General features: G+C 58.9%; 1 protein-coding gene across 1 annotated transcript in view; it reads right to left on the reverse strand.

The window, feature by feature from the left end:
* ZFPM1 (zinc finger protein, FOG family member 1) overlaps positions 1-22,340 on the reverse strand; it is a 35,155-nt gene that overhangs the window by 6,547 nt on the left and 6,268 nt on the right. Inside the window, exons 2-4 of the mRNA XM_064386825.1 lie at positions 13,355-13,486; positions 11,228-11,317; positions 1,720-1,853 (exon numbers count right to left, since the gene is read on the reverse strand). Of these exons, the coding sequence (XP_064242895.1) occupies positions 1,720-1,853; positions 11,228-11,317; positions 13,355-13,486 (356 nt within the window). The remainder of the gene's footprint in view (positions 1-1,719; positions 1,854-11,227; positions 11,318-13,354; positions 13,487-22,340) is intronic.

The following is a 22,340-nucleotide window of genomic DNA, read 5'->3' on the forward strand; positions in this document are numbered from 1 at the left end:
AGCCCCCCACACACGTGTGTGACACTGGCACATGTGTGTGACACTCTGGCACATGGGTGTGACACACGGGTTTGACACTGGCACAGGCGTGTGTCCCTCTCATGGTGGTGAGGGAACTCCCCCTGCTCCTGTGGACACGGGAAATGGGGCTGGGGGCTTTGGGACCCCCTGCACCCCCCCAGGGATGGGCACTGCTGGCACCACATGGGCAGAGCCCCCTCGGGGAGAGGAGGATCCCTTGGGAATTCTGCTCCCGGCATGGGTACACCTGCGGGTGCCCCTGGATGGAGGGGCTGCCCGGGACCCCGCAGCACCCCAAGGTGCTCCCAGCACCCCCGGCTGCCCCCCCGGCTCCCCGCGGCGGCCCCAGCCCGGCGTGAAGCCCTTCCTTGTTCTCCTGGAACAAAGAGGTCGCTGTCTCGCTGCACACCGGCGATAACCATCGAAACCCGACCCGCTCCGCATCCGCCGGGACGCGCATCCGCACGGCCCCGGCCCGGCCCGGGGGGACACGGCACGGACGGGCTCGGGGGACGGTCCCGGAGGGGCTTCACCTTCCCCTGGCACCCTGAGCTGTCTGCCAGAGCCTTTCCACACCCTCCCGAGCAAGGATTTTTTGGGGGAGCCCTGTGGGATCAGTGGGCATCTTCCTCCTCCTCCTGCTGCTCTTTTCCCTCCTGTTCTTTCTCCTCGCTCAGCAGATGGGGTGCTCCACACCAGGGAACATTAAAGCCACCCAGCTCCCACCAAAACCCCAGGCTGGGATCACCTCCCACACGGAGATGAAGAGCAGAGCCAGGCAGGATTTGGGGGAGACCCCCTGCACCCCCCCCACCGCCGCCAGCAACAAAGAGGAAGGGACCTGAGGGTGACAGCCCCTATCAGGGATGGGGCTGCAATTCCTTCCTCCCTTCCCTGAGCACAGATAGGCAGGGAGGAGAGTGGCAGAGGAGAGCAGGGCTGGGAATCATCAGCCGGGCTCGATAAGGGAGCTGCTGAAATGGGAGCAAAAATATTTAGACAATAAATGAAGTATCAGAAAAAAAGCTGCGCATATCTTGGGGAAATCAATCATCCTGTACCGGGTGTCTGGACACACGGCGCCAAGCGGGAGATAGGGAGCCAAACTGGGCAGATAAGGGTTAATCAAGGATTTAATTCAGCAAAGATAAACGGGCCTGAGCTTAAAAAAAAAAAAAGAAAAGAAAAAAAAAAAGCAAAGGAGAGAGGAGGAGGAGGAGGAAGAGGTGGGGATGGAGCCAGGGCTGGAGGATCCTGGGCTGGAGCTGCCTGTGTGCGGCTCGGGGGGGATGTGGAGGGAAGGATGTGGCTGGGATGGAGGATCCAGAGCCTCAAAACACCCAGAGTCACACTCAGGGCCACCTCCCTCCTCTGCTGCTCCCCCAGTGATGCCACCAACAGCCACCAGCCCCTGGTATCCCCTCAGTGCTCCTCTCCTGCACCTTCCCCACGGCTGCTGCTGCTTTCCAGACACTGGCAGAGTCCCCAGGGAGCAAATCCGGGGTGGGAAAGGCAGATCCCACCTCCTCTGTGAGGAGACAGGTGCCACCAAGCAGCCTGTGCAGAGGGGATGGCAACCGGGACCGCCCTCGGCTGGCAGGGAAACCCCAGCCCAGGAGCTCCGGCAGGGACTTCTCTTCCCGAGGAATTCGTTTCCTGGGGCCTTGCCCCGGCACCGTGCCCCGGGGTGCCCCTTACCGTGTCGCCGTGGCGCGGCGATGCCGGCTCGCTGTGGATGCTGCCCGGGAAGGGGCCCCAGCAGAAGCCCTCGGGGAGGCTCCGGCGGCTCCGCACCCGTCTCTGCCCATCCTGCACCTCCAGAGCCAGCTCGTCTGTGTGGGGAGACACCACAGCATCAGTGGGATGCACCCCAAACCCCGGCCGTGTGCCCCCAGGCTGGAGCCGGGAGCTGCTGGGGGTGTCCCGTGGGGATCCAGCCCCGTCCCGGGGGGATCCAGCCCCATCCTGGGGGGATCCAGCCTCTGCTCAGGGGATCCAGCCCCATCCCAGGGGGATCCAGCCCCTGTCCGGGGGGATCCAGCCCATCCAGGGGGATCCAGCCCCATCCTGGGGGGATCCAGCCCCATCCAGGGGGATCCAGCTCATCCCGTGGGGATCCAGCCCCATCCCGGGGGGATCCAGCCCCATCCCGGGGGGATCCAGCTCATCCTGTGGGGATCCAGCCCCATCCCGGGGGGATCCAGCCCCGTCCCGGGGGGATTCAGCTCATCCTGTGGGGATCCAGCCCATCCTGGGGGATCCAGCCCCATCCCTGCAGATCCAGCCCATCCCGGGGGGATCCAGCCCCTTCCCGGGGGTCCGGGCCCGGCGGAAGGAGCGTTTCCCATCCCCGCACCCGAAGTCGCAGCAGCTTCAGGGCTTAATGGCTTTGATTATCTGATAAGGCTCTGGTTTAATGGGTTAGATAACATGTGAATACGCTATGAAGGCTGCTCGAAAATGTTTTAACTGTGCCTTTGTCTTTGGGAGCGCAGATAAGATGGCAGGTAACCAATACCCCGATGGATGTGCTGCCTGCCCCCCGAAGCCCCGCAGCTCCCCGGGGCCAGCCCGTGTGCCCGAGCCCGGCAGGGCAGCACAAAGAGCCCCCGAAGCCCCGAGGCCGGTCCCGGGTGCCATGGGCAGGGAGGAGGCTGAGCTGGCTGGAGGTAAAATTGCCTTTGGAGCCGGGAGCGCGGGGAGGATAAAGCGATCCCATGGCTGAGATTGAAATCTGATGTGTTTATTAGCAGGGCTGACATCTGGATCCTCCCGGCGCTGGGGTGAGCTGAGGTGAGCGACTGGGAGGTGTCACCTGCCATCGCCCAGGTGCCACTGCCACCCGCGGGTCCCCTCTGCCCACCCCGGGCCCCGGGCCACCGGGGACTGCCTGGAGCACACCCCGGGGAGCAGCCGGTGCCACCTGGGCAGAGCCCGCTGGTTCTGTGAGGTCTGGGGGGTGTTTGGGGTCACCCTGGCACCCTCCAGCCCTGTGCCACAGCCCCCAGCACTGCTGGGGATGGGCTCTGCCTCAGCTCCCCCGTGCTGCATTCCCAATCCCACAGCCTGGGAGCCCCTGGAGCTCCCAAAGCCACCCTGGCCACGGAGATCCAGCTCTGTTCCTAGCTGGGATCTCACCCCTGCAAAGGGGTTTTGGGAATGAGCATGGCATGGGCTGTGCCTGCCCTGCATCCCTGGCATCCTGCCACCCCACATCCGTGGCATCCTCCTGCCCTGCATCCCCCTGCCCATTTCCCCAGCAGCTCCACCTCAGCACAGGGAGGAGGAGGAGGAGGAGGGATGAGGCCTTTGAGGAGCTGTTAGGATTTATTCCCCAGCACAAACTGAGCCTGAGGAAGCGTCCATGAAGGACTGGGGCAGGCAGGGAGCAGAGTGACCACCAGAGTGGCCTCGGGGCTGAGCGGGGCAGTCACACCCTCACATCATTCCACATTTCCAGCGCCTCCCATCTGATTCCCAAAGGGGTGCTGGACTCCCCCCAACCTCAGCATCCCCGAGGTGTTCGGGGTCACCAAGCTGGTCCCTGCCACCCTCCCCACCACCCCTAAACCCCCAGCAGTGCTGGCTCCCCTCTGGCTTTGCCACCCTGAGGCTCCCGGCTGCTTTTGGGGAGCTTTGGCCCAACGGCCACGTCCCCCTGCGGGTGCCCCCCCTTCCCTGGCTCACTGGTAATCAGCAGCGTTTGGGTCAGGAGACCATGTCTCCGAGATAAGAGCATTCGCCTGACACTTCCCATGTCAGAGCACTTCATCTTGTGTGTATCAATCCCCAGCAGAGAAAACACGCAGGCGCTGATAAAGAGAAAACCGTTCCAGACAGGGGGACAAAAATAGTGCTGCCACAGCCAGCCCTGCTCCTTCCAGCACCCCGCGGCCTCCACCCACCCCAAACGGGGTGCTGGAACCCCAGTGAGGGTGCTGAACCCCTGCTCCATGTGCTGGGAGCTCCTCCAGCGGGGTGAGCCAGCCAGGGATGCTGCCAGAGCCCCTGCGCTGCACCCACGTTAACACAGCGAGGGGAAAAAGGAGGGAAAAGAGGATTTTTCCAGCTAAACACACAGCTGAGAGGGAACAGGGAAATGGTGGGGAGGCCTGGGAGATGCTGTGTGCTCCACGCTGGGAACAAAGCCCAAAGGCAGCGAGCTGTGTCCCCAGTGGGACCACCAGGCTGCAGGGAGGGATCCCACCACGGATCCAGGCACGTCCCGCTGCCTGAAGGCTGGGAAGAGCTCTGCCAGCCCCTGGGGTGTCCTGGAGCAAAGTCCCTGGGCTGCAGCTCCCTGTGGGATCCCCTGGCAGGTGAACACCCCCCAGGTATCTCACCTGGCCATCGGTCCCTCCTTATCAGGGAGCAGGGCTTATCTCCCAGCTCATTAACCAAATTGGGCAGGGACCGGCCTGTTTGCTCTGGGGCACAGAGAAAAGCAGCAGGGAGGAAGGAAGGAAGGAAGGAAGGGAAGCAGGAAGGGAGGAAGGAGGGAAAAGCCCAGAGAGCCGGGTTTCACCTGCCTGGTGTGACATGGACTGGGAACAGGGGCTGCTCCCACCTTATCTTCCCATCGAGAGATTCCACAGGAATCTGTGGCTGAGCTGTGCCAGGAGCAAAGATTAATCCTGTCACCACCCCATGGCCAAGCAGGCACGGCTGGCACCCACATTCCCGCCCATCCCCAGGGTCCAGGTGGGCACAGGGGAGGGAGGAAGCCCGTGGGGGTGCACAATTCCAGGGAGGCATCACCTCCAGCACGGGGTGTGATGGAGAGGAAGGCCAGAGCCCACAGGCACAGTGACCACAGCATTCCCAGGGCCAGGGAGAGGAGTGGCACTGCCAGGAGCAGCACTGGAAGCTCTGGAGATGCAGCCACATCCAGGCACCCCCTTTTGCTTTCCTTGTGGGAGCGAGCAGGAGGAAGGGCAGAGGGCCCCCAGACAAACCCACTCATCCCTCCCCATCCCATCCCAAGCTGTTCCCTCATCCCTTTGCCTCAGCTGCACCCAGAGGGCTTGAACCACATCCAGACCAACTGCTCTGGCCCTCGGTGGGCACCCGGGCTCGGAGGTCCCTGCAGTGTTTGCAGCTGCCTGGATACAATCAGGATAAATACTGCTATCAGTGTGTCATGGGATCACATCCCGGGATCAGCCATCCTGCTCCCATTGAACCCAGAGCCCCGTGCCAGCTGGGGGGCTGATCCAGCCCTGGGGATGGAGACTGGAGATGGGGATGGATGGAGGGATGGATTCATGGAGGGATGGACGTCCAGATTCCTCCTGAGGGGCTGAACAGTTCGTTTGGATGTGATTCCACTCCTGTGGATGCAGTTGAGGCAAAGGGATGTGGAAGCAGCTTGGAATGGGATGGGGTGGGATGGGTGGGTTTGTCTGGGGCCCCTCTGCCCTTCCCTCCTGCAAGGAAAGCAGATGGGAGTGCCTGGATGTGGCTGCACCTCTGGAACATCCAGGAGCAAATGTGGGGGGCTGCAGGAGCTGGCCTGGCAGAGGGATGGAGGGAGGGATGGATCCATCAATGGCCACCCAACCTGCCATGGCTCCCCTGCTCCTGCCTGGGGAAATCCCAGCTGGAGAAGCCCCAGTTCCCCCCAGTTCCCCCAGCAGCCCCGGCCCAGCCCCAGCTGCTGTTTTTAGAAGCGGCGAGAGCGCGGCGGAAGGAATAAATCCTGACAACTCAACTACTGCAATGATGTGATGGCACCGCTCCGATAAGATGGAGGGAGCCGATTGGGAAGAGTCTTAAGCTGTGAACACGCAGCATCTCCACTCTTCACCTCCGCTCACAAAGGGAAATCTCTCCAAAGGGGCTAAGGAGATTATCCCGGCTTTGCCGTCCCGGGTGCTCGAGTAATCAGGGCAGCCTTGGGGACGACAAAGGAGTGAGGAGGGTTTAAATCGAGCCTTGCTGGGCTCAGCTCTGCTTGGGCTCAGCTCTGTGGATGGAGAGGGATGGCTGTGGCTCTGCCCCCCGGTTTGGGGTGCAGGGGAGGCCCCGGTGGGGCGGGAGCCAGGGGGGATTTCTGCCTTTATCTCTGCTGCCCATCGCTTGCCACCTATTGATTGTTTGCTGCCCGAGTCCAAAAGCGACTCCTTATCGGGCTGAACCCTGCCCCGGGGTAATGGAGCAGCCAGGCCCTGCCCCTGGGCACCACCCAGCGCCCGGGGGGGCTGCACAGGGGGGCTGCACACACAGGAGGGGCTGCACCCCAAAAGGGCTCTCCCCTGCTTGCCAGCTGTGGGGCACAGCTGGCAGGCGCTGGCAGCGGGGTGGCACCGGCCGTGCCACGTGTTCCCCGGGATCACCCCACGGAAGCTGGGGTGCCCTGCCCCTGCAGGATGGGCTGATAAGCATTCCCGGGACATTTGCCTTTGGGGTGTTGCTGTGCCTTGCCGGGATGGGGCTGGGAAGGGTCCCCATCCCAAGGGGTGCCCATCCCTGAGGTGCTGCCATCCCATGACAAGGGGTTCCCATCCCAGGGAATAACTGGGACCTGTGCCTGCAGGGATGTGGATGGAAGCACTGGGAATAAGGTCAGGAAAAGCTCAGGGAGGATGGGAAACAGGAAAACTTCCTGGCTTCCCTGGGGCTGCCAGGACCTCTGTGCCCTGTCCCTGCTCTGTCCCCACTCATGGCCCCATCCCAAGGGGTTCCCATGCCTGGGGTGCTGCCACCCCAAGGCAGCCCCTGTTCCCTGGGGTCCTGCTCACAAGGGACATCCAGGAAACACACGGGACCTGTGACCTGTGTCCTGGGGACAGGAATAAACACCGGGGAAAAAACAGCAGAAAGCACTCAGGAAGGATGGGAGTGAGGAAAACTTCCTGGCTGCCCCGGGGCTGCCAGCATGGCACGACCCCCGTGCCAGGGACACCCTGTCCCCTCTCCGGGGCTGCTGGGACCCCTGGCTGTGCCCAGGCAGGGGGAAGGGGCACTGGGGGGGCAGGAAGCCGGGGAGGAAGGGGATGCAGGGGCCCCCGGAGCCGATGCAGAGGGAAGATATCCCGTCCGGAAAAGGGGAGGGACCGCAGGGGGACCCTGCCACAGCGCCTGAGGGTGGGAGCACCCCCAGGAGGGGGCACCCAGATGGGGGAGGGGGGTCCAAGCCCCACATCCCCACCGGGCCTCAGATCCAGGCAGGGCAGAGCAGTAAGGTGAGTGATTGACAGCTGTCAATCAGCACCAGCCTGGAGGCATCACCCTCAGGGCTCTCACCACAAGAGTGCAGGACACTGGAAAATGCCAGGGAAAATGGGAACAGATGCCTGAGCATCCCTCCACACGGTCACTGTCCCCAACACCCTGAGCATCCCTCCACACTGTCACTGTCCCCAAAATCCCTGAGCATCTCTCCACACTGCCACTGTCCCCAACACCCCTCCACACTGTCACTGTCCCCAACACCCCTCCACACTGTCACTGTCCCCAAAATCCCTGAGCATCCCTCCACACTGTCACTGTCCCCAAAATCCCTGAGCATCCCTCCACACTGTCACTGTCCCCAAAATCCCTGAGCATCCCTCCACACTGTCACTGTCCCCAAAATCCCTGAGCATCCCTCCACACTGTCACTGTCCCCAAAACCCCTGAGCATCCCTCCACACTGTCACTGTCCCCAAAATCCCTGAGCATCCCTCCACACTGCCACTGTCCCCAACACCCTGAGCATCCCTCTGCATTGTCACTGTCCCTGCCATCCTGAGCATCCCTCCACACTGTCACTGTCCCCAACACTCTGAGCATCCCTCCACACTGCCACTGTCCCCAAAATCCTGAGCATCCCTCCACACTGTCACTGTCCCCAAAATCCTGAGCATCCCTCCACACTGTCACTGTCCCCAAACCAGTCTGATCATCCTTCCACTCATCAACGTCCCCAGACCAGTTGGAGCATCCCTTCAGTGTCCCCAAGCTGTCCCCTGCACCCTGCAGTGACCCAGGCAGGACACCCGTGGGGCAGGGGGAGGATTTCAGGGTGCTGGGCACCCCTGGTTTGGGGCTCTGGGGGTGCCAGTGCCCCGAATCCCAAGTGCCCCCATCCCCCCGCAGTCTCCCACAGACACAGCTCCCTGCTGCTCTGCTCCCAGCGATAACAGGGAATTGCTGGGATGATTTTTCCCACCCACACATACCAGGGTGGAGGGGGAGGGATGGGCCCTGCCCCCCCCGGACCAGCCGTCCCCCCCATTGTGCCCTGCTCGCCCCGATAATGAACCCTGAGGTTTCCAGACAAACCCTGGGCAGCCAGAGATTATTGAAGAGGGAGATAAACACAACTGAAGGGAAGGGGGAGCTGGGAGGAAAAGGGGGGGAAAAAAAGGACTTGGGAGTTTTAATTAGATGCACCAAAAAAAAAAAGAAAAGAGGAGTTGCTCTGTGCCATCCTGATATGGAGGATGGGAGATGAGGGGTTTGGGGGATCAGGAGAGGAGCCTGAGCTCTGTAATCGACCCAGAGCCATCACTACTGCCCAGAGGAGATATTAATATTAAATTCACATTTCATAATTAGGAATTAGTTATTAAATAAAGCCCAAACAGGCAAGACAGCAGCTTGGGGCTCAGCAAGGTGGAGCTGCAAACAGCGATGCTGGTGCAGGGAAGGGGGTGAAGAATTCCCTGGGAATTCCCAGGTGGGACATGGCTGGGTGGGATAATGCAAAAGAATGGGTTTAGTCACAGCTCCTCCAATCCTGCCCCTGCCTGTGGTGTTCCCACAAGGACAAAAAGCAAAAAGCTCCATCCTACCTGGTGGAAAGGGAAGAATCCAGGATTCCCAGCAGCTCCCAGTGGGAATTCTCTGCTGGCTCATCACGAGCTGAGCAGCCTGTCCCTCAGCAGGGCTCTTCTCTGCTGCATTCCTGCCCTGGCTCCATGGGAAATTTGTCAGAGATTTTCCTCTTATCCTCTGGGAAAGCTGGCTGGAATTGCTGAGGTTGGCTGGGCAGGGATGGGGCAGCCCTGGCATGGGAGCCGGAGGCTGCTCCCAAAATTCTCTGCTACCCACCCTTGTCCAGGGCAAACCAAAACGAGTGAGAAAGATGGAAACCTGAGGCACGGATGGAGGGGGGCTCCATCCCCTGGGGCTGTGGGGAGAGGTTTGGGGGAATTTGGGATGGTTTGGAGCAGTCTGGGAAGGATGAACATCCTGCCTCCAGCCCCGGCAGAGGATGGAGGGAGCACAGGGCATGGCCACGCTCCACCCATGATCCCACGGGCAAGCAGAACAGAGCCAGGCTGTCCCAGCACTCTGGATGAAGGGTGGCACATCTGTAAACACTCCTAAATTTGGGATTTCAGCCTCCAGCTCCTGGGAACTTGCCCATCAGCCGGACAAGCCTCAACCCCCTCCAGGGAACAAGGTCACTTCAAAGCTAACCAAAACCTTCCTTCTCCCTCCAGGCAACCCCAGGGTGAGGTCCAGCATGCCACATCCCCTCTGGAACAGCGGGATGACCTCTGGGAACACCATCCCAGAGCGGGGGTGACCCAGTGACCCCCCAAAGCTCCCGGGGAGCCAAGAACAGAACCCCCCCGGGCACGGCGCATCCTCCACGGCTGACACCCGGCGGATCCCGCCAGATAAAGCAGAAAATTCAGGCAGCTCCCAGCTTCCCTTTTCGCCAGCTCCATCCCTGATAAGTGGCGAGCCTGCAGAGCCCCTGATAGCCGGGGCCGTGGCGGCGGTTGGCGCGGGAGGAACGCCCTATCGGCGCGGCATCGCCGGACCCCGGCAGCTCCAGCCGCATCGGCATCACACCACGGCAATTACCAGAACGCAGAGGGGCTGCCGGGCCCCGATAATAAAATCTCTTTTACATAAAGAATGCAAATAACCCCGCTCCCCCAGAGGCGAGGGGGAAGGGGAGGCACGGCCTCAGCCAGGATCCTCTCGGGAGCTTTGGGATGAGTGGGGTGCAGTGACCCCACAGGGAATGGGGGGATCTGTGGGGTGGGAGCTGCAGCCCACTCCCACCCTGCCCTGGGGTCCCGGAGCGCTGGGGCAAAGGGCTGGGAGCAGATAAGGAGGAGCCGGGGGTGGCCTCGCAGCTCCTTCCTGGCCGGCACGCAGGAAGGGCCGGGATATCAGCGGGGTCGGCAGGAAGGGGAGGGAGCGGGGCTCCCTGGGGACCTGGGCAGCTGCAGGAGCACGTGTGCTGGCAGGCACCGCTTCCCAGGCTCCGGGGGCACCGCAGCCTGCTGGCCTTGGGGACACAGCGGGGCCTGCCCGCTGCGTCCGTCCCCAAAGGGCCATGGCTGTCCTTAGCGGGGTCACACTGCCCAGCGCTGCCCCCAAAGGGAGGAGCAGGCTGTGGGCAGCATGGCCTGAAATGTGGCACATTCACCCCTGGGGGTGCCAGGTCCCCCTGGTGCCATCCCCATCCACCTGCCAGGAGCTGTTCCCAACAGAACAACCCAACCCAAACGAGGAGTGATGGACAAACTAAACCTTGGGAAGTTCCACCTCAACATGAGGAAGAACTACCCATGGAGGGTGGCACAGCTGCCCAGGGGTGTGGGGTCTCCTGTCTGGAGCCATCCCAAACCCACCTGGATGTGTCTCCTGCTCCAGGTGTCCCTGCCTTGGGCTGGATGATCTCCAGAGCTCCCCCCGTGCCCCAGGCATTCCGTGATTCTGTGAATCCGTGTGGCACCCATCTGTAACCCCGTGGCTTTGGAGATAGTGGCTGATAGGGCTGGGGCTGCCCACAGGGCCAGCCTGGCCTCGCTGGTGCCCCGGTGCCCACGGCCCTGGCTTGGAGATACCAGGGGGAGATAGAGGCTGAATTTGCTCCTTGGGGTTTTGATAACCATCACCAAACCACCCCAGCGTCGCTCTTGTGGTTGTCAGGATGTTGGTGAAGTGCTCTGGTGTGACACAAGACGGGCCAAACCCTGCCAGTGCCAGGGAGTGTGATGCCAGCTGTGGGGATGGCATCCCTGCTGCTCCAAAATCCATGGTTTTACCATCCCAACAGCACCCTGGAGCTGTCAGGGATGACAACCATCACCTCACACCTCCCCTCCAGCAGGAGTTCTGGGGTTTGCAGCCTGCCCAGCTCCCAGTCCTGCTCTCATACTGGTGCTTGCAGGAGGGGGTGAATGCTGGAGGGCTGCTCCAGCACATCCAGTCAGGACACTGGGATGGAGAGGATGCCCCCACAGCAGAGACTCACCTGGCCCATTCCAGGTGTCTGGCTCCTGGGGGTTTTCTCCAGGATCAGGCTTCTCTGGCTCCTTGGGGCTCTCCAGAGCATCTCTGGACTCTGCAGCAGGAGGGGAAGGCAGCAGGTCAGGAGCAGGGCATTCCAGAGGCAGCATTCCACAGGGGCTGGGACCACCAGAGCAGCGACACCGGGGTGGGGATGTGATCCACATCCCCCTGGGAACGCCCCACCAGCCCAGCCAAGCCCCTGCACCCCACCCCACACCCCTGGCACAGCCGTGCCACGCCACGCCGGCGGGCCGAGCCCCGCTCCCCTCACGGCTCTATTTGCGGCGTATTCATAGCAACTTGATAACAATTATTTTCTCCATTAACTGCTGCTGGAGATGGGCTGATAAAGGCAATCTGCATATGACAGTGTGGCAGATTAGTGCCCAAAGTACATGTTTGCCTTGGCGTCCCGGGCGGATCGAGCAGCGGAGCCCAATCGATCGGCGCCACCGCGGCCGCCCAGGGGTGACGTCACCGCCATTGGAGATTATTAATACAGGTGATAAGCGCAATGATTAACATCAAATAAATCAATCACCGGGTATAAAAGTCCTATTATTTTTGGCTATAAATCAAAGTGCCTGGCATATCGATTTTTATCCATCGCGCTGAAAGCTTTAGTGGCCGTTATTGCTGCTGGGCCTTATCTCTGCTATCACCTCTTTATCGAGGCAGGCCAGTGCCAGGTGCAGCTCCGCGCCCCGGCTCGGCTCCTCGCCCCCAGCCCGGCTCCCCCATCAGATAAGAGCCCTGATTCCTTCCACCACCGAGCAAAGTTTGCCTGGGAGACCTCCCTGACTCAGATACTGGGGTCCCTTCCCTGCTCCACTTATCAGGTCCCCTCCCTGTTCCAATTATCAGGCTCCCTGCCCTGCTTTGCTGTAGGATCCCTTCCTTGTCCTGCCTGTTGGGGTCCTTTTGCTGAAATCGGGGTCTCTCCTTGCTCCAACTAGGGTCCACTCCCTGCCCCAGCTTTGGGGTCCCTGGCCTGCCCCAAATACTGGGGTCCCCTCCCTGCCCCAGCTACTGAGGTCCTTTCCTTGCCCCCCATTATTGGGGTCCCTTTCCTGCCTTGTGATCTCTCCTTACCTCATCCTGTTGGGGTTATCAGGGTCCCTTCCCTAGTCAACTATCGGGATCCCTCGCTGCCCCAGCTCCCAGGATCCCTTCCCCATCCCGGCTGTCGGGGTCCTTCCCTGCCCCAGCTGCTGTGGATCCCTGGTGCTCCGTGGCCTGGCTGCCCTGCTTTTGGGGACGCTTGTCCCCGGCTGCAGCTGGAGGCAGCGGGGTTTGCCGGGAGCCGTGTCGCTGAGGCGGCGCAGCCTTGCCCCGGCGCCGTTATCTCAAAGGGCACTGCAAACATTAACTGATTGGGATTTGCCCCCACCTCCACAGGAAGGAACTCGGAGGATATCTGGGACTGTTTCAGCCCGGCCCTGAGCCGCAGCCACCTTTGGGGCGCGGCACGGCACGGCTCGGCACGGCGGCAGCCTGGCGGCCGCGTGGCCAGCACGGTGCCACCAACGGCCCCGTGCCCCCAGCCCACCCCTGGCACGGCCAGGGCCACCAGCTGTGGCCCCTGGGGCTGCTTGGCACGCCGGGGGAGTCACTTGGTACACCAAGGGACGTGACTTTGTCCCCTCGGGAGGGGGAACTTTGCACCCCAAGGGACGTGACTTTCATCGTGGGTGGGGAGAGGAGCTTTGTGTGGTACAGGATGTGACTTTGCACCCCGAGAGGTCACCCTGCATCCCTGGGATGGGACACTTTGCACCCTAAGGGAATGTGACTTTGCACCCCAGGGTAAGGGGAAGGGTCATTCTACACCTAAGGGGTCACTTTATATCCCAAAAGTCACTTTAGATCCCTGTGAAAGGTCACTTTAAACCCTGACTATGTGACTCTACACCCCAAGGGACACAACTTTGCAAGCTGGGCTGTGCCCAGAGGGATGGAACCCCCCCAGGGACACAGAGCTGTCACTGCTCCCCCAGCCCCGAGGGGTGGCCAGGCTGCTTCCTGAGCTAACTCTGGTGGCAGCGCCTGTCCCCATGGGGAGGGGACAGCAGGGACAGCCAGGGCTCACCTTCACTGCCGGGGGGGCTGCAGGTGTCGCGCTCGGCCGAGCCCTCGCAGTCCGAGGCGGCCCCGTCCCTCTCCGAGGGGCTCCTGGCCCCTGCTGGGGCATCCTCGCCTTCCTCCATCGCTGCCAGGGACCCTGTGGGAACACGGACAGGGCGCTGAGGAGGGCACAGCCGGGGGGAAGAGGTGCCAGGGGGATTTCCCAGCTGGGAACCAGGATGCTGGGAGGAAATGCCCCACGGGGAAGGAAGGGAAAGCCCTGCGTGGCCATCCCTGCAGTGCAGCTCCCTGGGGAACACTGTCCCCTTGCAGAGTGGCCATGTCTTGCTCCAGGTGTCCCCTCCCTGTGGCACTGTGGGGAATCAGCCTGGCAGCAAGAGGGGTGCATGCAGATCACCTGTCCCCAAAAGGGACCCCACAAATGGTCCCCACCACCCCTTATCCGACAGGGGACACAGACCCCAGGGATGGCACTGCAGGGGGACACGGGGACAAACAGGGTGCACACGGGGGACACCCCCCAGCCCTGCCATCCCTCTCGGCCGTTTCCATGGCAACGCAGCCGTGTCCCCAGCCAGGCAGGCACGGCCCAGCCCCGGTGGCACACATGGCTGGTGCCACACGACGCCGGGGGCTGCCGGGCCCGGGACTGGGGACCACGGGGGGACCACGGGGGGACCAGAGCGGGGCCAGCCCGTCTGCAGACCTCAGCTGCTCGCCGTGACTCCAGGCATGTATATTTACAGCAGCAGAACAAAGAGCCCATAATCTATACAAAGCACACAACAATGAGCGTGAATAAAGAGGCTGCCGGAGAAGGGAAGGCAATTTATTCTAATTCTGCTAATTTCAGTTCCAGCACAATTAAAAAGGCTCTGATAATATTCAGAAACAATCGCCAGCTAACAAATCGTTTCTCCCGCTGTAAATGAAACATTGTTAGGCTAATTTCTTCCTTCACGCCTTCACGGCTCTTGGGCTTCTGATAAAGTTAACCCGACGCTCGCCTGCGCCGGGGTTTGGCACCTCCAGCCTGCCCAGGCAGGGGTGGATGGGGCTGGGAAGGGATGGGTGGGACCAGGAGGGCACTGGACACCCACCCAAGGGTGCCAAGACCACCCACATCCTGCCTGGGAAGAGCAGGAAGCAGGAGGAGGATGGGGATGGCTTTGGGTACCTGGCCTACAGGATGATGGGCAGCCAACAGCATCCCATCCATGGTCCTTGGATGCATCCCAAATCCCACCCCAAAATACCCATCCCCAGCCAGGAGGGAAATGGGGATGCCCCACATAAATCCAACTGGATGCTCCATATAAATGCAACAGGAGTTTGAGTGCTGTGGTGTCACTAAGTTCCTACAGGGATGATGGGGGGCCAACGTCACTGGGGTCCCTGATCCACCTGGGATGACCCACACCCATCCCCAGTCAGGGAGGAGATGGGGATGCTCCACTTAAATCCAGCTGGGGTTTGGCCACCGTGGTGACACCCAGTGCCTACAGGGATGATGGGGAATCAGCAAGCCCAGAATCTTGTCACTGTGATGCCTGGGTGCATCCTGGGACCACCCACATCCCACCCCAAAACGCCAAGTTCCAGCCACGAGGAAGATGAGGCTGCTCCATATAAATCCACCATGTCAAACCTGATATAGGGACAATTGATGGCCAACAGCATCCTGGAATCTCACACATTCCATGGATGCATCCCATGTCACACTCCCAAGCACAAGGGAGATGGGGATGAATAAAGCAGATAAATATAAATAAAAATAGAACAAAAATAAGATAAATCCAAGCCTGTAAACCCAGGGTTTTGGGGACCACGGCGTCACCCAGTGCCCACGGGGAGGCTGGGTGGCCAACAGCATCCCAGAACCGTGTCCTTGGCTGCATCCCAACCCCACTGCAGCATCCCACTGCCCACCAACCCCCAGGGACACACTGCCAGCACTCCCAGCTGCGCGGGTTAAACGAACCACTGGGAAAAAAAAAAATCATAAAAAGGGGGAAAAAGGGAAAAAAAAAAGGCGAGTGAGGGAGAGGGAGCGTGGAGCAGGAGCGGAGGGAGCGTCACTTGCCCGGGATTGCTGGGAGCCCTGCACAGTTATCACCGCACACAGCCTCCCTCGGCTGGCCTGATCTGTCTATTCTTCATTAAGCAAATACGCTGAAATGGAAATGAAAACATAATAGCTATTTGATTCTCGGCGAGATATTTTGCATATTGGTTCAGTGCTGATAGTGGAATTTCATCAACTCCCTTTTTTCATGCTTTAAAACTGAATTACTGAGGCTGGTTTTACAGAGAGGGGAAGAGCCAAAAAACGCTCCCTTCCAAGATACTCCGCTTCGACGATTAACTCTTCTCCCTCCCTCCTTTTTTTTATTGATAACGAGCAAGGATTTCTTTTTTTCTTCCCCCTTTTTTTCTTCTTTTTTCCCCTCAAATAATAATAATAATAAAAAAAGACAGTGACTGTACAAACTTGCAGGGAGCTGAGGCGCCGTGCCCGTGTCAGCAGGGCTGGGCCGAGGGTCGGCATTCCCAGGGAAGCCCGGCGTTATCCAGGTAATGATTTGATCACTGCACTCCAATTAAGGCTCTCCCAGCGCAGGAACAATAAAGCTTTTCTTGATTCTTTGTGCTTAGCTGGTAAATTAAATAAAAGGCAAAAGAATATAGGGAATCAAGGAGGAGGGGGGGGACTTTTCCAGGCTGCCAAGAGCGAGACCCTGGGCGCTCGGAGAGCCGGCACAGAGACAAGAGCAAAGTGATAAGAGGCCTTGATAACAGATAGAAAATAGCAACAGCCACAGACTTTCCCACCGGCTCTGGAGCAGGGAGGAGGAGGAGGAGGAGGAGGAGGAAGAGGAGGAGGAGTTCCCGTGGTGGAAAGCAGGTCCTGGATCGGGAACACGTGCAGGCTGGTGGCAACCTGCCTTCGCCGGCTGGCGCTCCGTGCTGCTGTCAGGTCCAAGTGTTTATTTTTAAATACGAATTTAAATAAAATTTCCCATCCGACTCCTTTCCAATTCCCATCTCTGGAAGCGTTCAAGGCCAGGTTGGATGGGGCTGGGAGCAACCTGGGCTAAATGGAATGTGTCCCCGCCCGTGGAGGGGGAGGAAGCAGATGAGCTTTAAGGTCCTTCCAACCCAAACCGTTCTGGGAATCCACAATCCTTATTTCTAAAAATAAAAATTCCTCCAAGTCCTATCGGGCAGGGGATGAGTCCAGGGAGGGCTCCAGGAGTCAGGGAATGAGGGACAGAGCCTGGGCCTGGGTGAACTCACTCATCCCAAACCTTCTCTCCAGGCACCTCAAAGCTCAGCCTTGGCTCTGGGTGTCACTGGGAGGGACAGTGGGGACATCTCAGCTGTGCCAGGGCATCCTGGGGGACATTCCAACTCCACCAGGCAGCAGCATAATGGAGGATCCCTTCTCCATCCTTCCAGCTCCTCCTCATCCCTGCGCTGGCACCATCCTCTTCCAATTAAAAAACCACAATAATAACAACAACAACAATAATAATGATGATAATAATGAAAACCAACCCAAAAGCAAGTGGGCAAGGCTCCAAACCAGGTTTTGGGATGCACAAAGCATCACCAGGACACTCGTCCATCACCTCATGCTGGAAATGTGAGAATTCCACTCAGGCATCGCTTCCTCGCTGCCCTAAATCACCTCTTTTCCCCCTAAATCATGGAGCCAAGAGCAAAGTGCTGCAGGAACAGGGAAAGATTCCTGAGGGAAAGATGCTCCTGGAGGCAGTCCCAGCTGCTCCCTCAGCACAGGCAGCCCTGGTGGGGTCTGGAGCATCCCGGGATTCCCCAGCTCCGGTGGCGGGGCTGTGCCGCGCCCGCCCCGCTGCCAGAAACACCCGGAGAACAACCCGGGCTGCAAATCCCGCTATCTGATGGGCCACCCGCCCGCTCTTCTCACCCAATTCCTCCCTGGGCCCTGCCGATGTTTGTTTTACCAACGACCTCGGCTGCTCCCCGGTTCCCGGCGGATCGGGAATGCCAAGCCGGGACAAACGAGCCGGCGGTGGGCGCGGTACTGATCCACCGGGAGATCTCCCCCCGGCGATGCTGCACTAAATTTGGGGTCCTTTTGAGAGGAAAAGGGTTTTTGGAGCACAAATCAGCCCTGTCCCCTATCAGCCTGGCTGCAGCATCCCGGGCCAGGCTCTTCCCGTGGGTATCTCCCCACGAAAGATCAGCCCCGTGCACGGAGCCGATAGCGGCTGGGGCCGGCCCCAGGGGGCTTTATCTCAAATTTGGGGCCCTTCTCCATCACCTCCAGATAAAACTCACCCTGACCCTGCCCGTGGTGCCCTGGGGGAAAAGGACGAGGAAAAAAAAGTATGGCTGGAGGATCAGAAGGTGCGGGGGGGGGGGGGTTTATAATATATTGATCATGGTTTGGTATTAAATTATTGCTGGGTTATCCAGGAGGTGGTAGGGCTTGCTGATGGGGGATACTTGTAATAATTTATAAGATGGTAGGGATAGTGGGATTGTTTATGGGGGATATTTATAATAATGTATAAATTAAATTTATAGACTTATTACATTTTAGTATTTAGGCCTAATTTATCCAGGAAGGGAATAGGGGACACAGGTGCTGGGTGATGCTGTAATTCTTGATGGGAAGATGCTCCAACAGCTCATGAGGGGCTTTATAATGATTAGCATTATTATACTGATAATCTATTAGGCCTAATTTATACCAGGAAGGGGAATAAAGGAAGGGGTGGGGGAATAAGAAATGGTGGGGGCATGGAGGGGATGGGTGATGCTGCCATTTCTCAGGGGATGGTATTTGTAATAATTATTAAGTTTATAATAATGATTAGGTTTATAATAATGGTTACATTTATAATAATGATTACATTTATAATAATGATTACATTTATAATAATGGTTACATTTATAATAATGATTACATTTATAATATACTTAGGCCTAATTTTTCCAGGAGGGGAACAAGGACAGGGCGGGACTGGAGGTGTTGGGAAGGCTGGGATGGGATGGGATGCTCCAGTGACTGCTGGGGAGCTGCTCTGCCCCATCCACCACAGCCTGGTCTGGTGGAAGGTCCCTGCCCAGGAACCAGATGAGCTCCACGCTCCTTCCCAACCCAAACCATTCCAGGGCCAAATCCAGAACCACCCGCCAGGGACAGAGCCCCCGGAGCATCCCTGGGTGCTGCGCTGCCCCAGGGGAGCCCCCCAGGGAAGAGCAGCAGCGGGGAGAGGCCGAGCCTGAGAAAGAGCAGCGCTGCTGATAGGGGAGGGATTGGTTTCAGCCGGAGCTGCTCGCGCTGCCAAGCCCAGGCGGGATCGCGGCGGGTGCAGTTACTGAACATTCATCACTGCCTGAACTCTGTAACTTTATCAGCAGCGAGCGGCGCCAGCGCCGGCCCCGCCAGCCCCGGCTCCGATGGGCCGATAAAGCACCGAGAGATTCCGGGAGATTGGGGCGCTCCGGGGGCCGCCATTCCCAACAGGAGCGGCCGGCGGATCAGCCGCGCGCGAGGGAGGGGAAGGAGCCGGGGAAGAAATCCGGGGACAATGACAATGGAGTGACTTTAGGTTTCAGATGGGGTCGATAAGGCCCTGATAGATTTGGAGAGAGGAGAGAGCGAAACGGAGCCGTGCCTGGCGCAGCAGATGGATGGGGATGCTCCAGAGAAGGGATGCGCTGAACGTGGCCTGGAGAGCGCACGGAGCCACAGCGGGGAAACTGAGGCAGCTGAGACCGGCAGAGGAGGAGCAGTCCTTCCTGGGGGCACTGGAGGGGTCTCCATCCAAGCCCCATCCAAGAGCGGTGTGAGGTGTTGGTGCCCATGGTGATCCAGGATGTGAGAGCTCCGGGAGCAGCTGGATACGCAACAAGACGGAAAGGAAATTCCATGCAGGAAGTTCAGGCTCCAAGCACGCCACCCCTGCTCCCTGCCAATTGTGGAACTGGGGGAAAAGCCCTCAATTCGGACACTTCTTCTCCCACTTGGAATAAAGATGTTCCAGGCGGGAATGGCAGGGGGTGGGGATGCTCAGGCAGCACTCCAGCACATCAGTACCAGGTGACAGCGAGGACAGAGGTCAAGCTCTGGGCTAATCCAGCGACAAATTACCCGGAGATGCTGAGCTGGAGCCATCCCCCCTCCTGTGGGAAGCGGCTCCAGGTCCTGCCAGCTCCCAAGAGCAATGGAAAGGGAACAGGGATGGTTTTCAGTGCCACCCCGAGCCCTGCAGTCTGTGACAGCCCTGCGTGACAACAGGGCCTGAGGGATGGGGACAGGGATGGGGACAAGGGGGCCTCAGCAAAGATGCTGTGGCTGGGATGTCCCCGCTGCTCCCAGCCCCGCAGGATGCCCAATCCCAGCTCCCAGGGCCACCTGGAGCACTCCAGGGCAACCAGCAGGAACCGTGGGGGCTCCAGGGGCAGGGAAGGACCCTCAGAGGGCACAGCCAGGTTGGGTGGCCAATCTGAGAGCAGCTGGCACCAAACCTGGCACATGGAGGTCCCTGGCACAGCCCTGCTCCCAAAATCCTTCCCAGCACCTCAACCCTCCTCTTCCTCCAACTCCAGGCCCTTCTCCCACCCTGCTCCGTGGACACCGAGTTCTCTCTGTGCAAACGTGCCTGTGCTGCCTCTCTCTCTTTCTTTTTTCTAATTTTTTTTTCCTGTTCTTGGCATTTTGGTGGAGCGAGATAAGAGCGAAAAACAACAGAGCTGCCCGGAGAGTGAAAAAGGGAGATAGATAACGCAGATACCGACTCCTACACAAAACAGTCCTGGCTTTATCTCTGCTTTTTATCACAGTTCCCCTAAAAAAAATAAAGAGAGCAGCCCAACTGGAATGGGGCAGCACATTAAAAAATGAACTTTATACTGTTTGCTCTTTAGTTTTATATTTAGATGAAACAAACTCAGAGGCTCGTGGTCGATACCTTCTCCAAACTAAGAAGTCTCAAAGCTGTTTGCTCCAGTGGGGATGAGTGAGGAAAGCCAAGGAGCTGAGTATGGACAGGGCAGAGCGATGAGGCTGCTCCAAAGTATCCAGCACCCTGCAGCAGAGACAGGGAGGTGGAAACAGAAATGGAGATGCTTCACGAGCATCTCTGGTGCATCCAGCTGGGGACAGATCCCACCTGGAGATGGCCCAGCCACCACCAGGATCAGCACGTGGCACAGCTGGCAAAGTGATGGGAGCAGGTCCCTGGGTGCCGGAACAGCATCTCCATCCCAGCACAGGGCTGCCCTACGCCCCAAAAATCCTTTTTCCCCCCATTCCTGAGGGCACCTCACAGGGCTCTGCCTTCCAGCTGGGAAGGGCATTTTGGAGCAGCAAAAACCCAACTCCCAGGGCACCGCCAGAAAGAGGGAAGGAAGAGGGAAAAAAAAAATAAAATAAAAATGGACTGGAGGTTTTTCCCTCCCCTCGCACTCCCTTCCCTACCTTCTTTTTGAAAAACATAATTTATCTGTGTATTATCAAGAAATCCAGACACTTTAATCAGTGAGCTATGAAGTCAGTATTTCCATTCTTATCTAGCGGAGGAGTGGAAATGGAGAGCAGATAGGCAGCTCCGAGCCCGGCCGTGGTGGGGAATGTTAATGGCAGCAGCGGCGGAGCCATTGGCTACCGAGCCGCCGCTATCGCTGCCATTATCGCGCCCTTATCGCCGCAACCATCGCAGCGCAGTAATGGGGCCAGTTCAACTTTCCGCATTATCATAGGAGCTGCGAGGAGCATGAGAGGCCTCGGCTGGGAGATGGAGAAGAGAGAGAGAGCGGCCAAACTTCCCGGCGGAGCGGGGAGGGGAGGGAGAGCGGGTTTGCCTCCTGGGGATGCTCTGCCTGCCAGGTGCTGTCCTGGGGGAACAGCTCCAAAGCCCCCCCGGACTGACCCCATAGGGCATCACAAAAGCTCTGGGTATCAATCCTAAGGCACACCCCCAAAGCCAGGTACTGACCCAGAGAAGTATCCCCAAAACCCCAGGCACCAATCTCACCAAGCATCCCAAAACCCTGGGTACCATCCCAAGGCACATTCCCGAAGCTGCAGGGACTGACCCTGCTGAGCATCCCCAAAGGCTCAGCACAGCCTTAAGGTGCATCCTCAGACTCCTGCAAGCATCCATAAATTCCTGGCACTGACCCCAAGGCGCATCCTTAAAGCCCCCAGGCACTGAATCCGCGGGGAATCCCCAAAGTCCAGAGTGCCAAACATGCCCAAAATCCTGGGAATCAACCCCAAAGCCCATCCCTAAAGCAAGGGGTACCGACCCCATCAAACATCCCCAAAGCCTGGGTTTGCATTCCCAAAACTGCAGGCACCATTCCTAAAGCTCCAGGCACTGACTACATTGAACATCCCAAAAAACACAGGCACCAATCCTAAATACTGCCAAAGCTCCAGGCCCCGACCCCATCAAACATCTCCAAACCCTGGATTTGCATTCCCAAAACTGCAGGCACCATTCCTAAATGCTGCCAAAGCTCCAGGCACCAACTCCATTGAACAGCCCAAAAATCTCCAGGCACTGACCCCACCAACCATCCCCAAAAATACAGGCACCGATCCTAAATACTGCCAAAGATCCAGGCCCTGACCCCAACAAACATCCCAAACCCTGGGTTTGCATTCTCAAAACTGCAGGGATGATTCCTAAATATTCCCAGAACTCCAGGCACCGACCCCACTGAACATCCCATAAATCTCCAGGCATTGACCTCACCAAACATCCCCAAAAATACAGGCATCAATCCTAAATACTTCCAAAGCTCCAGGCCCTCGTGCCCTGCCAACAAACATCCCAAAACCCCACGCACTGACCCCAAAATCTCGCAGCCATGACCCTCCTGAGCACTCCCAAAGCTCAGGGACCCCGACCCCACTGAGCATCCCCAAGCCCTGGCTCTGGCTCGGAGGCGCATCCCCAAATCCTGGGGTCAGGCTCCGGCTGGCCAAG

This window comes from Passer domesticus, chromosome 12 (genome assembly GCF_036417665.1).
Source record: "Passer domesticus isolate bPasDom1 chromosome 12, bPasDom1.hap1, whole genome shotgun sequence".
In the NCBI taxonomy this organism is placed as follows: domain Eukaryota; kingdom Metazoa; phylum Chordata; class Aves; order Passeriformes; family Passeridae; genus Passer; species Passer domesticus.